The sequence below is a fragment of the Sminthopsis crassicaudata genome, chromosome 6 (assembly GCF_048593235.1).
Source record: "Sminthopsis crassicaudata isolate SCR6 chromosome 6, ASM4859323v1, whole genome shotgun sequence".
NCBI classification, from domain to species: Eukaryota; Metazoa; Chordata; class Mammalia; order Dasyuromorphia; family Dasyuridae; genus Sminthopsis; species Sminthopsis crassicaudata.
This window is the reverse complement of record NC_133622.1, coordinates 204,225,975-204,240,790: the sequence shown is the minus strand read 5'-3', so window position 1 is coordinate 204,240,790 and position 14,816 is coordinate 204,225,975. Positions and strand designations below refer to the sequence as shown.

Here is a 14,816-nt window from a genome sequence, read left to right as displayed (position 1 = left end):
ATAGTATTTTTGTTAAAGTATATAATGATCTCCTGGTCCTGCTCATTTCACTCAGCATCAGTTCATGTAAATCTCTCCAGGCCTTTCTAAAATCATCTTGCTGGCCATTTTTAATAGAGCAATAATATCTTCAGTCCTTTAAAGTGAAAGCTGCTAGATCCTAAGTAATCATTATTTGTAAGAGCCCTTTAAATGGGTGGCACCACAGCGCAATAGGAGATTTGAGTGGCCCAGAAGTATTCTCTGTGGATATAGGACTGCCCTGTGGGTGGGATCCTGCCCATATTGAGATAGCTTTGTAATGGGTGACAGCTCTCGCGCTGATTGGCTGTGTCTGTGACCTCACAGGCCCTTTATAAGCCCACTGCAGACAGCAGTCACTCTCTTTAACCTGGTGCTCTTTAACCTGGCTCCCTAACCTGGTATAGCCAAGCCAAGCTGATGGATAGCCCAGAGAGGTAAGGAGTTTGGTAGTGAACACGTGGGTCTTCAGACCAGGTGTTCACTAGGGAGCTGACAAGTCAGGGCATTATGTGAGTAGGTATAATAAAAGCTTTTAAGATTACACGTGGCTGTTCTTGAGTGTGCTACTGGTTATTAAACTATAGATTCAAGAGATCATGGCCAGAGACCTTTGAAGGCCTCAGAGGAGGCGAGCCGGGTAGAGTTGACACTGTAAAGGCCAGTGATCAAAGGTACTCTTTTGGGCCTAGGACAGACTAGTAATTGTAACTACCAGGAGGGCATGTTACACTTATTGTGGCTCCTTGGTATTTGAATTGTTTCTTTGTGGTTACTTACAATATTTTTTTCTTGCTCTGATAGTTCTCAAATTTAGCCACAATATTCCTTGGGGTTTCAATTTTGGGGACTCTTTCAGGAGGCATTCGGTGAATTCTTTCTTTCTTTCTTTTTTTTCTTAATATAATATAATTTTTATTTTATTTTATAATTATAACTTTTTTTTTTGACAGTACATATGCATGGGCAATTTTTTACAACATGATCCCTTGCACTTACTTCTATTCAGATTTTTTTCCCTTCCTCCCCCAACCCCTCCCCCAGATGGCAGGCAGTCTTATACATGTTAAATATATTACAGTATATTCTAGATACAATATATGTGTGCAGAATCGAATTTTTTTGTTGCACAGGAAGAATTGGATTCAGAAGATAAAAATAACAGTTTACACTCATTTCGGTGAATTCTTTCAATGGTCATTTTACCTTCTGACTTTATGATATCTGGACAGTTTTCTTTGATGATTTCCTGAAAAATAGTGTCTAGATTCTTTTTTTCATCATGGATTTCAGGGAGTCCAATAATCCTTAGATTGTTTCTCCTAGGCCTGTTTTCCAGGTCAGTTGTTTTCCCAAATATGTAGTTTACATTTTTTCCTATTTTTTCCTATTTTTGGTTTTGCTTGACTGATTCTTGTTGTCTCATCATTCATTTCCATTTGTTCAGTTCTGAATTTTAGTGAATTATTTTCTTCATTTACTTTTTTATTTCTTTTTGAAATTGTCCAATTGAATTTTTAAATGAGTTGTTTTGTTCTATAGAATTTTTTTTCATTTCACAAATTCTGTTTTTTAAGGAGTTAATTTCTTTTTCTGTTTCACAAATTCTGTTTTTTCTGGGAGTTGTTTTCTTTTTCCATTTTATCAACTCTATCTTTTAATGAGTTATATGCCTTTTCCAAATCCTCTTGCAAATTTTTCATTTCCTTTCTCCATTTTCCTTCTAATTCTCTTTTAAGATCCTTTTAATTTCTTCTAGGAGAGCCTTGTGTGGTGGACCAGGTTATACTGCCTTTTGGGGCTTCATCTGGAGATAATCTACCTTTAGTCAGGGTTTAATATCTTTTCTTCTCTTTCACCATAGAAGTTGTCTATTGTCAGAGTCCTTTTTTATTCATTAAAAAAAAAAAAAAAAAGTTAAGGTCTGCTTTTAGGGCAGGGGAGGCTTTCCAAGCTTCCTCTAAGAATGGCTACAGCTGTGCTGGGTCAGTGCTGACTCACTCCCAGTGCTGGGTGGGCATGGCCAGGTCCCCTGAGACTCTGGCCTTTCAGGGTTCACTCTTTACCTTTTGTGTTTGTGTTGGATGTTTTATAACTTCTCTGCTGATCTACTGGCTTGCAGCCAGGGCAGAGTGGCCAACACTGCTGCAGATTCTTGTAGGTTTCTCCCCATAGATTCTCCACCACATGGAGACTGTACCACCCTGTGGAGTGATAAGGTGGTTTTGACTCTCATCTTTTCAACAGTGTGTCTACTAAACCCATGTTCAGTATAAGCCAAATAAAAAGCAAGTGACAAATGGGTGAAATCACATGTACCTTAACATTTGCTTACAGTATGCATTAGGCATCTCAGGTGTTCCTAACCTTTTTGATGGCATGGATCTCTTTGGTAGTCTGGATCCCTTCTCAGAATAATGCGTAACACATTTAAAAAGAAATTTAAAAACAAATTTTATATATACTGTATAAAATACATAGAATAATAGAAGAAACCAATTGCATTAAAACAGCTATCAAATTAAGAAGCTTGGCTAATTAGTGATATTCTGTAGGCATGCCTGCTTGTGGATGACATTGGGCTGAGTCTATCAAGTTCTGGAATAATACAGTCTCCTAATTTAGTTACACAACCATTTAAGAGAGTTCAGCCGAACAATTCACAAAGGAAGATTCAAGGGGATGAAGAATGCCTATTGCCCAGACTATACTATGTTGGCCTGATCCTTCCATACATACTTCTTGAACAGGCGTTGTTAATACTTAGCATTTATATAGAACTTTAAGGTTTGTAAAACCCCATTAAGTCTTTACAACACTGTGAGGTGGGTACTATTATTATCCCCATTTCATAGATGAGAAAACTGAAGAATTGAATGATTTGTCCAAGGTCACCGAGGCATAATTCTCACATGGGAGTTTCTGATTCTATCCCCTCTGCCCATACCTGATCTCCATGCTTCCATAGATAACGAGCTGGGCCAGAATGGAATAGGCAGGAGATAGAAAGCCAGGTTTCATTTTGGAGATAGATTTCATTTTCAATAATCTGTTGTTTGAACCAATAAAATTCCACCTTCCCCTTCAAACATCCCCACAAAGCAAGAAGTTGCAACTCCTTGTTTTTATAGATGGAGTGACATCTCACCCAAGGTTACATAGTAAGAGATTGATGGATTCAGGACAAAGTCCAGATCCACCTGGTGAGTGAAAGCTCCACCTTTGTGGGAGTGCCAGCGCTGGTTATCACCAGCATTATCTGTTCACCTTTTAGATTGGTATAGATTGTGCCCAAGCTCTCTGCTGACCAGGTCACTTTTCCCCCTTGCTTTTGTAGTCTCTTGCAGTATTGGAACATATGATGGAGGACAAGGGCAATGCCTTTTATGCCCAAATGGGATGTACCAAGATGAGGAAGGACAAATAACATGTAAACCATGCCCAAACATTGAGGAAGCTGGGAGCCCAAAGACCTTAGGAGCTCGCAACATGTCTGAATGTGGAGGTAAAGAAGCTTAAATTGTTCCCCTTTGTCTTTAAAACTAATAAAGATTTTTATATTATCTATTTTTTACACAGAAACTATGATAGCCTTATTACATATACCAAAATAAATATTGCTTTGAATTTAACTGAATTGAATGCTTGGCACAAGGAAATTATTAATGCTGGTATTATTACATTATTTGATGTAATATATATATAATAACCTAATGATTGAAAGTTTGATTAGTATACACACTTGTTTAAGGATGTAGAAAGGAGTTAGATTTCTTTTTGTTTGAAACAGATTTAACTTATTGTGAAAAACTTGTTAAGAATTCCAAAGAAGATAAAATTCTATTTATGTCTCTCAATTCTTTTCCAATTTTAGTGTCTTTGCATATGACTTTATACACTGTAATTATTATGTTCAGATTGTTTTGTGCATGCTTTTTCATATACATATCTTTAGATATCGAAATATAAAACACATGTTTGTCATTTTTAATTGCTGTATGATATTCCACTGTGTTAATTATACAGTTGTTTGCTAAGCCATCACCATATTGTGAGGCATTTAAGTTGTCATTTTTTAGAAATTCTAAATCTGGTTTTATTTTTTAAAAACTTTGATAACTGAATTTCAAATTATGCCTTAGAAAAATTTGATTCTGAAACCAAGCTAGATCAAGTTTTTATAGGGTATTTGCTTTTTATTTATTTTCCTTTAATTTTTATTTGAGAAGAAAAGGAAGAAGGAAATGCTTTAATCTTGTTAGAGAAAATGAGCATTCTGACTCAAAAAATTTGCATGAGATTTTGATTACATTTTAATGTTAAAATGCATAGGAATCCCTTTGGCCCTTACTCCTTTCCTTTTCATGTCTAACATCTTGCTTTGTCAGATTGCCATGGTCTCCCTTAGAAAAATTAATTGGAACTATTTAAAAATTTCCAGAATCTCAGAGTTGGAAGTAACCCTGGTGGCCATGGAATCCAACTCATACTTGGACAGGAATCCCTATTGTGAATGGTCATCCAACCTTTGTTTGAAGGTCTCCAGTGATGAAGAGCCCGTTTCTATTTTTTAGTAGTTCTGTTAGAATATTTTTCTTCATAACATGACTGTGCCTTTTTTGCAAGTTCACTTGTTGTTTCCTACTTCTGTCCTTTGGAACTGCACTGAAAATTAGAGATTAGAATTAGAAAAGTCTAATTCACCCTTCAAGTGATAACCTTTAAACTGTTGAAGACTACCATGAGCCCCCGAAATCTTCTCTTCTCCAAGATAAACATTCTTACTTCTTTCCAATGGTCCTTTATATTATTGTGGTCTCTTCACCATCCTGGTCATCCTCCTGTAGTGTCTTTTAAATATACCACCCAGAACTGACACTAATATTCCATATGTGGGCTGAACCCATCAAGACCTTATATCTATCTATAATTAGATGCAATCTGTGGTTTTAGCTTGTTAAGATCTTCCATGAATCCTGTCATTAGAACGTTAATTTTTAACAATGGAGCTACAGATCTCAACTCATTCATGTTTTTAGTCCTCTCTGATACCTGTAAATCATTCATGCATGATCCTTTTAAAATGCTGGAGATTTTCTTCTTTTAAGTTTTTGAACATTCCATGAAAACACTCAGGCTATCCATCTTTTATCTGCTCATTCTATGACTGACCCACCTCCTTTTCCAATTGTACATTTCTTTGTTGATATTTCTTACATAAATTCTTTTTATTTTTCCCCTGAGGCTGGGGTTAAGTGACTTGCCCAGGGTCACACAGCTAGGAAGTGTTAAGTGTCTGAGACCAGATTTGAACTCAGGTCCTCCTGAATTCAAAGCTGGTGCTCTCTCCATTGCACCACCTAGCTGCCCCCTGGGCTTATATTCCAAAGAAATACTAAAGATCATCATTAGCAATACACTTCAGCCAACTTGCATCTATTCTATTCACCTTTGAATCACCACTTCTTTTATCAAGGAACTATATTTGATTTTCATACTTTATTGGAGCATCTTTAAAAGGCTATGCTTTGTTCTGTTTTGTTTTGTTTTGTTTTTTTAAGAAAAGTAAATACAGTGGGATCCTGTTATTTGTTATAACCTTTTAATTGCATGATTATGAAGGTAGGGTCTACTTTGATTTCTTAATTAAACTTCTTTTAACATCAATTAATCAATACTTTTGCTGTATTCAGTAGCTATACAGCTAAACTTTACTGTCATTCAGATCCCATTTATCTACTTATTCAAATAATATTTTAATAAACCTTTAAATGCCTTCCTGAAATCAAGATATACTATATGCATGATATTTCCCTGTTCTATCAGTCTGATAATCTTGTCAAAAAAGGAAACTTAGTATGACTTTTTTTTCTTTAGTTAACCCATGCTGATTCATAGTAATTAATGCTTTCTAAGTACTTACAAGTACTCTGTTTAAACGTTTGTTAAAGAATTTTATTAGGGCATCAGCATCAAGGTCATTGGATTACGGTTTGTAGATATTTTTTACCCTTTTATGAAAAGCGTGCTGGTAGTTATGTGCTGAAATGGATAGAGCACTGGGCCAGAAATAGGAAGAACTGAGTTCAAATCTAACTTCAGAGACTAGAGCTGTGTGACCCTGGCAAGTCACTTGACCTTTGTCTCAGTTTCCTTAAATGAAAAATAGAGATAATAATAGCACCTACTTCCTAGGGTCGTTGTGAGGAACAAGTGAGATATTTGTAAAGTTCTTCTCAGCGTGACTGACACATATCAGGTGCTATAGAAATATTAGCTGCTATAATTATTTTCTCTAATCTTCTGATACATGATTATTCTAAGACCACCAACATTGATTCAACAATCATGTCTATAAGTTCTTTTAGGTTTAGGCATATAATTCACCCAGGCCAGGAGATTTGAAATACTTTAAATCAATTAAGTTTTCCTAGTCTTCTCACCTATCATGGGCTTCAGTGCCTTCCTAACTAGTGTATTGTGCTCATTCCGAAACCAACTAGTAATAACAACAGTAATAGACACCTCAGAGCCCAAGCCATAGTCATGGAGGATAAAAGTAGAGTGGGGAAGGGAAGCAAGCATGACAAAATAAGGTAATGTCAGCTAAGATGATATAGAGTGTACTGTTTGGTTGTAAAGGTAGGAATCTTAAAGCTAATGGAAGTACCATTTATTGGGTTAGTACTTTAGCTTCTACGACCATAAAGTAGATGCAACTAGTCCTACTTGATCATTTGGAATCAGAGGTAAGCGTATTCCTCCATGTCTTGATACCACAAGAATGCAATCAGAGATTGCATTGGAGCCAATCAGAGATACCAAAAAGATACTTTGAAGAAGTGCTTCAGGGCATATGATGATTAAAAAAAAACCAAACCCAAAAACCATGCAAAGCACAATTGTGCATGAAGTGACTTGAAGAAATTAATGTTTTTATTATATGGCAGTGCCATATAAAAAAACTGAAAACAGATCTTAGAAATTATAGACAAGGGCTTCATGCTGCTTTTTGTCAATACCTTGAAGTTCAAATTACACAGCAGTGTGTTATGGAATCATTGTAGGGACATTATAAGAAATAACTTCATTCCTAAATCAAATTAAAGGAAATAAAAGTAGAAATTGAGGAGTTAATTAAATCTGGAAAGAAAAAAACTGAATTAACTAAAGGCAATAAAAATGCACTTAAGTACCAGAAATGCTGTAAATAATTTTTAAAAAATGCAACACTTCCACTATCTTGAATAATCTTGAAGGGGAAATAGGCATGTTTAGAATAGAATTTTGAAAAGCCATTTTTGAATTTGATAACACAAATCTAGCAGACCAACTATACCAAAACAGAAGAATTTTTAAAAATTAAATATACCAAGTAGCTAGCATTGATATAATGGTTTGCTAAATATTTTATAGGCACACCACAAACCTGTGAAATAGGTGCTGTCACACATTGTTCTCTTTTAGTACTTCTGCTTTTTAGAGCTGTAGATTAAAGCTGTGAGGGATCTCCTGATTTGCTGAGTATTTTCTGGATGGCTGTATACAATTTCTGGATGGGTATATCCAATAGGGATCTTCATGGGTCCAAATAGATGGATAGAACTCTTATCTTTCCCTCAGACTCTCCTTCTGATGTTTTGGGTTGTTTTGAATTGTTTTTGGATTTGGTAATTGGGGTTAAATGACTTGTCCAGGAACTCAGGGTCTCCTGACTCCAGCAAAGTTGGTGCTCTTTCCACTGTCACCCAGCTGCCCCTAAATCTTTCTTCATCTGAACTTCCCTGCTTCTTCCAAGGTTACCTCCATCTTTCCAGTCACCTAGTCTTACAACTTTGTCTCATCTTTGACTTCCTTTCTCACTCCACCATATCTAGACAGTTGCCAAGGCTATTGATTCCCTCCACGGGGTCCCTCACATCCATTTCCCAGAGCCACCCTTTGTGTTCAGACTTTCATAACCTTTCACCTGGACTCTTTTAGTAGTCTCTCTTAGGTTGGGCTGGGCTCAGTCTGGCATCTTATTCATTCAGTTTTGATGTTGGTACTAAACAGGACATTCACAAGTCATTGAACAAAAAGAGCAAATGAAAGGTGTTTTACTCTAATGGAGAGAAAAGCTATGTAATAATGATAGAATGAGGCTCATATGTAGATAGGACTGGTCAAAAAGGAGGGTGTGACGAGGAACCTTTCTGAAGGATGCAGACCCTACCTGAGTGAGCTTTTTTATGATCTTAGGTAACCAGCAGATCCCTTCGGCCAGAAGTTATAGGAAGTTTGAGAGGCATCCTAACCCATATCTCCCTACTTCTAGTCCTTCCATCCTATACCCATGTGCTAAAATGATATTCCTAAAGTAAAGATCTGACCGTGTTACCCCATTCCCTGCTCAAGAGAATCCCAAGGACCATGTTATTTCCAAAATTAGATAGAAACTCCTCGTATATTCCAAGACTTTTATGGTCTGACTTTGGTCCATTTTTGAAGACATTATTGCACCTTATTCTTTTTCACACATTCTAAGGTCTAGCCAAACTTATCCCCTTGCTGTTTTTTTACCCATGGCATTTCCTCCCTCATTTCCTTGTTTTTTTCATAGGCTTTCCTCCATACCTCTCTACATACAATGTGGAAGTTTGAGTCTTCTGGCACTGCTCTAATGGTTTCTAAGCCAATTGCAGATGTTGTCTTGGAGCTCTCTCTGCTGGCCCACTGTGCATCATCTTCCCTCCTCTCCTGTAGTGATTAGCTTTATTTTTGAAATCTTTGGGAAGCCCTCCAAAGAAATAAGCTTCTCAAAAGAAACAACCAAAAGAGGCCTTTTGCTTTCAGTCAGGGGACTGATTCTGACTGAAGATTTCCTTGCTTCAAATAAAAAAATATAAAGGCTTCTAGGGATGGTTCAGATTTGGATATTTGGATAGTTTTTGCCAGGCTGATAATAGTCTGATTGAGAGATGTATTCTACTTCTAAATTAAATCCAGGAAACATGTTCTCAACTTTCTTGACTCTGCTTTAATTTGTATTTATATTTCATATTTTGAATGCCCTTTCCCCTTCATCTCTGCTTTTTGATATTTTTCCAAGCCCAACTCAGATTTCCAGCATAAGCAAAGCCTTCCTTGATTGCCTCTAACTAAAGGATTTCTCCTTCTTTACTTTTGATAGCACTCTCCAGTTATGCGCTTAACTATAGTCTATCATCCTTGTCTATTCCCATTCCTTATTTTCATTTTCCACATCCTAAGTTCCTTATTTGTGTATTTCCTCTGTGTTGTAGCCTGAAAAAAACAGGCTACATTATACTGTAAGATACATATTTGGTCCTTAATAAAGGATTGAAGAATAGTTTTCTTGAAGGCCAAGCATAAGAAAATCTTATGGAAGTGATTTCATTGAAGCATAGATTTCAGATTGGAAGGGACCTTAAAGGCCATTGAATCCAACCCTCTCATTTTACAGATGAGGAAGATGAAGCCAGGAGAGACTCAGGGACTTGGCAGGGAGTCATCATTTAACATCTGAGGCAGGATTTGAACTCTGATATTCCTGACTCCAAATTCAGCAAATTACTGCATGATTTCCTTTGTATTAATCTTAGTGTAGTAAAGACAATATGACAGTGGGAGATGATCTCAAAATGGCAGTGAATTTGTAATAGTAGGTAGGAGATAATCTAAATCACTTATAATCTGTATAAGATGGTTACCCTCTCAGCCTGTACAACTTGTTAACATTTTCATTCTCATCATTCAAAGTTCTAGGATAATCCAGGAGAATATCTGAATTTTTCCTAATTATTAAAATTGCAATATCTCTCAGTAATTAATCAATTGGCTCAGAATCCTGACCCTATTTAGTATTATTACTTTATTAAATATACTTTTACTTAACAAATTAGAAAAACCTTTTTCCAAAAAGCAATCACTTATTTCTTTCTATACATCAGAACTCCTCGTCTCTGAGGCTTAAATATTAAATTTCCTGGCTGTACAAATTATTAACATGATAATCAATAATACACAGACATATATTATCATTTACAGTGTTTAATCTGTGAAAAAATTACAACCAAAGTCACCCTTGAACATTTCTACCACTCTTGACTTCTTACTTCTATGACACAGCCCCACCATTTAGTTACCTTAAAATATCTAGAAAATTCCTTTCCTTTTCTTTGCAAGATAAAGACTCAAACAATTCTTTAAAGAAATAAGTCTTCTTCATCCTCTCTCTGTATTTACCTAGTCTCTATAGCAGAATCTGTAAACTGCTAGTTCCTCCCATCTTCCTCATAGAATGTCCATTAATTACTGATCCTTCCACATTCTAAAGCCTCTTAGAAGCACCCTATAGTATTTTTAGTCTCTGTGGGAAAACTTAATGGAACAGAAGGTGCCAATTGTTTAATTCTTTTACCAACAGGACAACAAATACTTGCCTTCCTAGGTTAGGCTCAGCTTGCTTTACCTGATATTTCTTTCAGATCAATGCCTTCCTGGCGAATATTCTTCAAATGGCTTTTTCCCATGCCAGCCCTGCCCTCTGGGAACATACCAGCCTGAAGTTGGCCGTACTTCCTGCTTTCCTTGTGCAAGAAGTTGGAGGGGAGAACTCACTACCAAACATCCTGGTGCTACCACTTTCCAGGACTGCGAGACCAAAGGTAAAGTCGGAGAAAAGTACTAAGTATCTAGTAGTGATAGAAAAGAGAATGTTTATTAAAATGCTGCTGCTGTTGCCATCACCAAAAATAAATACCCGTGGTCCATGATTGCAGAGCTCTGGCCCACACAAGCTAGAGCTTGTGGTCTGGATTAAGCCTGGTAATGGCATTTACGAAGCTTCATGTCTCACAGCAATGGCTAGGTAGATGAACCCAAGTAGGACAGAAACAAATGTTTATTTATTCAATGTTATGCTAATAATAATAATAATTCAAAGTTTTTCAACATTTCTTATAGGAAACTGCATATATTCTCTTCTTTTATTTTGATAATAGCCTTGTTGGGCTGTGCACATACAGTTCCCCCACTTTACAGTTGAAGAAACTGAGGCTCCGGGAAGTTAAAAGGCTTGCCCAAGATCATGTCAATAGAGTCCAGACTTAAATGAGATATTTTGGTTCCCAAGGCCATGGTTGTTACCACTACAAATGAGGCAGAGTCAATAATATGTTAAAACAGATCATGATGCTTCCACTCCGTCCTTCATGGGATAATTCAACAAAATGATTTTTTCTTTCAAAGTGATCAAAATCTGTTGGGAGGGAATAAAGCTGTATACAAACATTATGATATTAAACAAAAATAAATAAGAGCAAAGGAGAGATGCTATAAGAACTTTGAAGTGGCTATAAGGAAAATCACTTTATAAATAGTATAATGTACCATATAGATGTGAACTCTTGTTCTCATTGTTACCTAAAGAGTCAGGATCTCTCTGGGTCACTCTTACTTAGTATATTCACTAACCTGTGTGAAAACTAGTTCTACCATTAGATGAATATGGTCTCTCCCCATTGTTCTGTGCTACTATCTAAGTCAACATTTTGTAGCCACCAGGAGAGTAGGACACAAAGAATCATCTTGACTGCCCTCCCTTGTTATCAGAGCCATAACTAGCAATTCTGGCTCCTGGGTCAAGCATAGCTGAGGGAGAGACTGAGGAACACAAATCCCTCTGGTGGGAGAGAGAATCAAAATTCCCTCTTTAGGGTCACATAGACTTTGAAGCCCTAGCCTCAGTCAGAAGGAAACCTTAATGGGTCATTTGGGACAGCTGACTTCAGGTAATCACGTATGGCAGAGTCAGGCTGGGATGAGCTTAGCTGGAGCAGCCAGGGTGTAGAGGGTGGAACATGCTGCTAATCCCCTTTAAATTTTAGCAGCATGTGGAAAAGCTACACCTCTGTAGCTACAGCTCTCCTTGTCATCTCAAGTATGCTGGGCCAAATTTTATTTTCAAAGAAACAGCTTTATTTAAAATTCCATTGTAGAAATCCCACTGAAGCATTTAGCTTTAAGAACTCCAAAAGGATGTGTCCTCTCTGTGCAGCACAGCACCCTCTGGGTGCAAACACCTAGAGCTCAGATGCTGGAACTTGCAGCATTTCTTCTTGTCTTAGTCTGAGTGGTTCTAAAATCATAGTGTCCTTTGAGCCACTCACTGAATCCTTGTTTGTTCATCTTTGCTGGCCCAAGCTTCTTGGACACTATTCCATGAATTTCCTGCTACTTGGACATGAAACATTGAGCTTTGGAGGAGAATGGGTGATCAACACACCTTCCCCATTCTGTCTCCAGATCGTTTCTTCATATTTCAGAAAATTTAGAATTGGACAGTGTTCAGTGTCCATCATTCTAATCTAATCATGCTCCAGAGAAATCATCATTACAGCAAGTGGCCATCCTTCCTCTTCTTGGAGAAAGGAGCCCATTGCTTCTTGAGGAAGTGTTTCTACTTTTGTACAACTAGTTTTTTTTAATATTTTATTTTTTCCCAATTACATGTTAAAACAATTTTTAACATTCATTAAAAAACAATTTTGAATTCCAAATTCTCTCCCTCTTTGTCTTCCCTCCCTTCTCCCTGAGATGGTAAGCAGTTTGATATAGGTTATAAATGTGCAATCATGCAAAGCACATTTGGACAACTAATTCTTTTTTTTTCTGGACAGCAGGTCCAAATTTGTCTCTCTGAAACCTCTACCCTTGTTCCTGGTTCTCTCCTCTGAACAAAATTAAGCAATAAAATCTCTTCCAAAGACCCGCAAAAACTTGAAGATAGCTTTTATTTCTCCAGAGTCTTTTATAGCCTAGACATCATTAGTCTCTGCAACTAATGCAACTAATCCTATGACTTGGATTTAAAGAATTTCTCTCTCTTGGTTACTCTCCTTTAGATACTCTCCAGTTATCATTGTCCTGTTTTAACTGGAATATCCATCACTGAACACATTCTCCCAGTTATAGTCTAACAAGGTTCTGAGGAACACCACCTCCTCCTTTTTGGGGGTAGCAGCCTCTTTTGTACCCCCCCCCCGAGATCACTTTAGCTTTTGGCTGCCATTATCACATTGCTGTCATGTTTTGTGGTTAAAGTTCACTAAAACTTCCAGATCTTCTTCAGACAAACTGCTGGGAAGTCTATTTGAACTCAAGTGTGAGAAAAATGTGCATTTATACCTATAGAATGTTCCCTTCCTAGATTCAATTCAGTGCTCCAGTTCATTAGGGTCTTTTTGTATTTTGAGTGTCATTCAGTGAATATTAACTAGATATCCCAGCTTTTCTAGATGGTTTTTATCTAGACATTTAATGGGCACACCATCACTATCTGCCCAACTTTAAAAAGTTAAACAATGTACTGTTAAGCACAGATTGATTCCTAAGACATGCCACTGGAAATCACCTTTCAAGATGACATTTAACCATTAATGAGTAAACTTTATTAGCCAAAGCAGTCAGTTCCAAACCCATTTAATTGTATTGTAATCTTATCTTATCAACAAGAATAATAGGAAAAAGGATATCAAAGGTTTTGTTAAAAATCTAGGTAAACTATAGTTGAGATGAAAGGAACAAAGATGAATTTGGCTTGACTTGTTCTTGAGGAAGCCATGCTGACTCTTTGTAATTGCTTATTTTCTTTTCAGATATTCCCCAACCATCTCTTTAATGATAATTTGAGAATTTTCTCAAGAATCAAAGTCAAGCTGACTGGTCGATATTGAGATATCATTGGCCATTTTTTTTAGTTCTATGGCATCTTTTCCATTATCCATCATTTTTTCAAAGATCATTGATAATGGCTAAAAAGTCACATGAGCAGTTTAGGTGACTTGAATTCATCCATAGCAACTGGAAGCTTTCTTACCATTATTTCCTTACTTATATTGGGTATCCGTTTTCTTTTAGCCATTTTTCTTCTGTCATTTCCAGTGCAAAGAAAATAGGAAGTGAAATATCCATCCACCAGCACAGCCATTTTCCCATTCACTCCATGGGAGTCCTTATTACTCTTTTATTCTTCTGCTTCTCCCACCATACTTTAAAACAACAACTAGTAATTTTGTTTGTTGTCCTTTGTTTTCTTTACCAGACTCAACTAATTCTGAACCTATCTGAGACTATTTTAAAATTCTTATATTTATCATCTATTGCTTTCTTCTGTGCATATTTTAAAAATTAAAGTGGTTGGTAAATTCTCCATGTACCTACATATAGTCTTCCCCATCAGTAAGCTTCCTTCCATGATTTAATTGATGCTCATTGGCCAGCCAGAGCCAGGGGCAGTAGAGACCAAGGCTGAGATGGAGGTGCTTCTTTTTCTTTCCTTCCCCAAATGATTCTTTCTCAGTGGCTTGGCTATCTCTCCTTTTTACTAACTACTACCTAGATTTCTTTTTATTTTTTTTACTTTTTAATTCATTTTTCCAAATTATCCCCTCCCTCCCTCCGCTCCCTCCCCCCGATCACAGGCAATCCCATACATTTTACATGTGTTACAATATAACCTAGATACAATATATGTGTGTAAATACCATTTTCTTGTTGCACATTAATTATTAGATTCCGAAGGTATAAGTAACCTGGGTAAATAGACAGTAGTGCTAACAATTTACATTCGCTTCCCAGTGTTCCTTCTCTGGGTATGGTTATTTCTGTCCATCATTGATTAACTGGAAGTGAGTTGGATCTTCTTTATGTTGAAGATTTCCACTTCCATCAGAGTACATCCTCATACAGTATTGTTGTTGAAGTGTATAGTGATCTTCTGGTTCTGCTCA

The 14,816-nt window shown here is 36.8% G+C and overlaps 1 protein-coding gene across 3 annotated transcripts in view; it reads left to right on the top strand.

Annotated features, from left to right (window-relative positions):
• The window catches only part of SCUBE2 (signal peptide, CUB domain and EGF like domain containing 2), a 91,360-nt gene that overhangs the window by 55,524 nt on the left and 21,020 nt on the right, over window positions 1-14,816 (top strand). For all 3 annotated transcript variants that reach the window (XM_074276040.1, XM_074276039.1, XM_074276041.1), the window contains exons 17-18: window positions 3,359-3,526; window positions 10,512-10,691. In XM_074276040.1, the coding sequence (XP_074132141.1) occupies window positions 3,359-3,526; window positions 10,512-10,691 (348 nt within the window). The remainder of the gene's footprint in view (window positions 1-3,358; window positions 3,527-10,511; window positions 10,692-14,816) is intronic.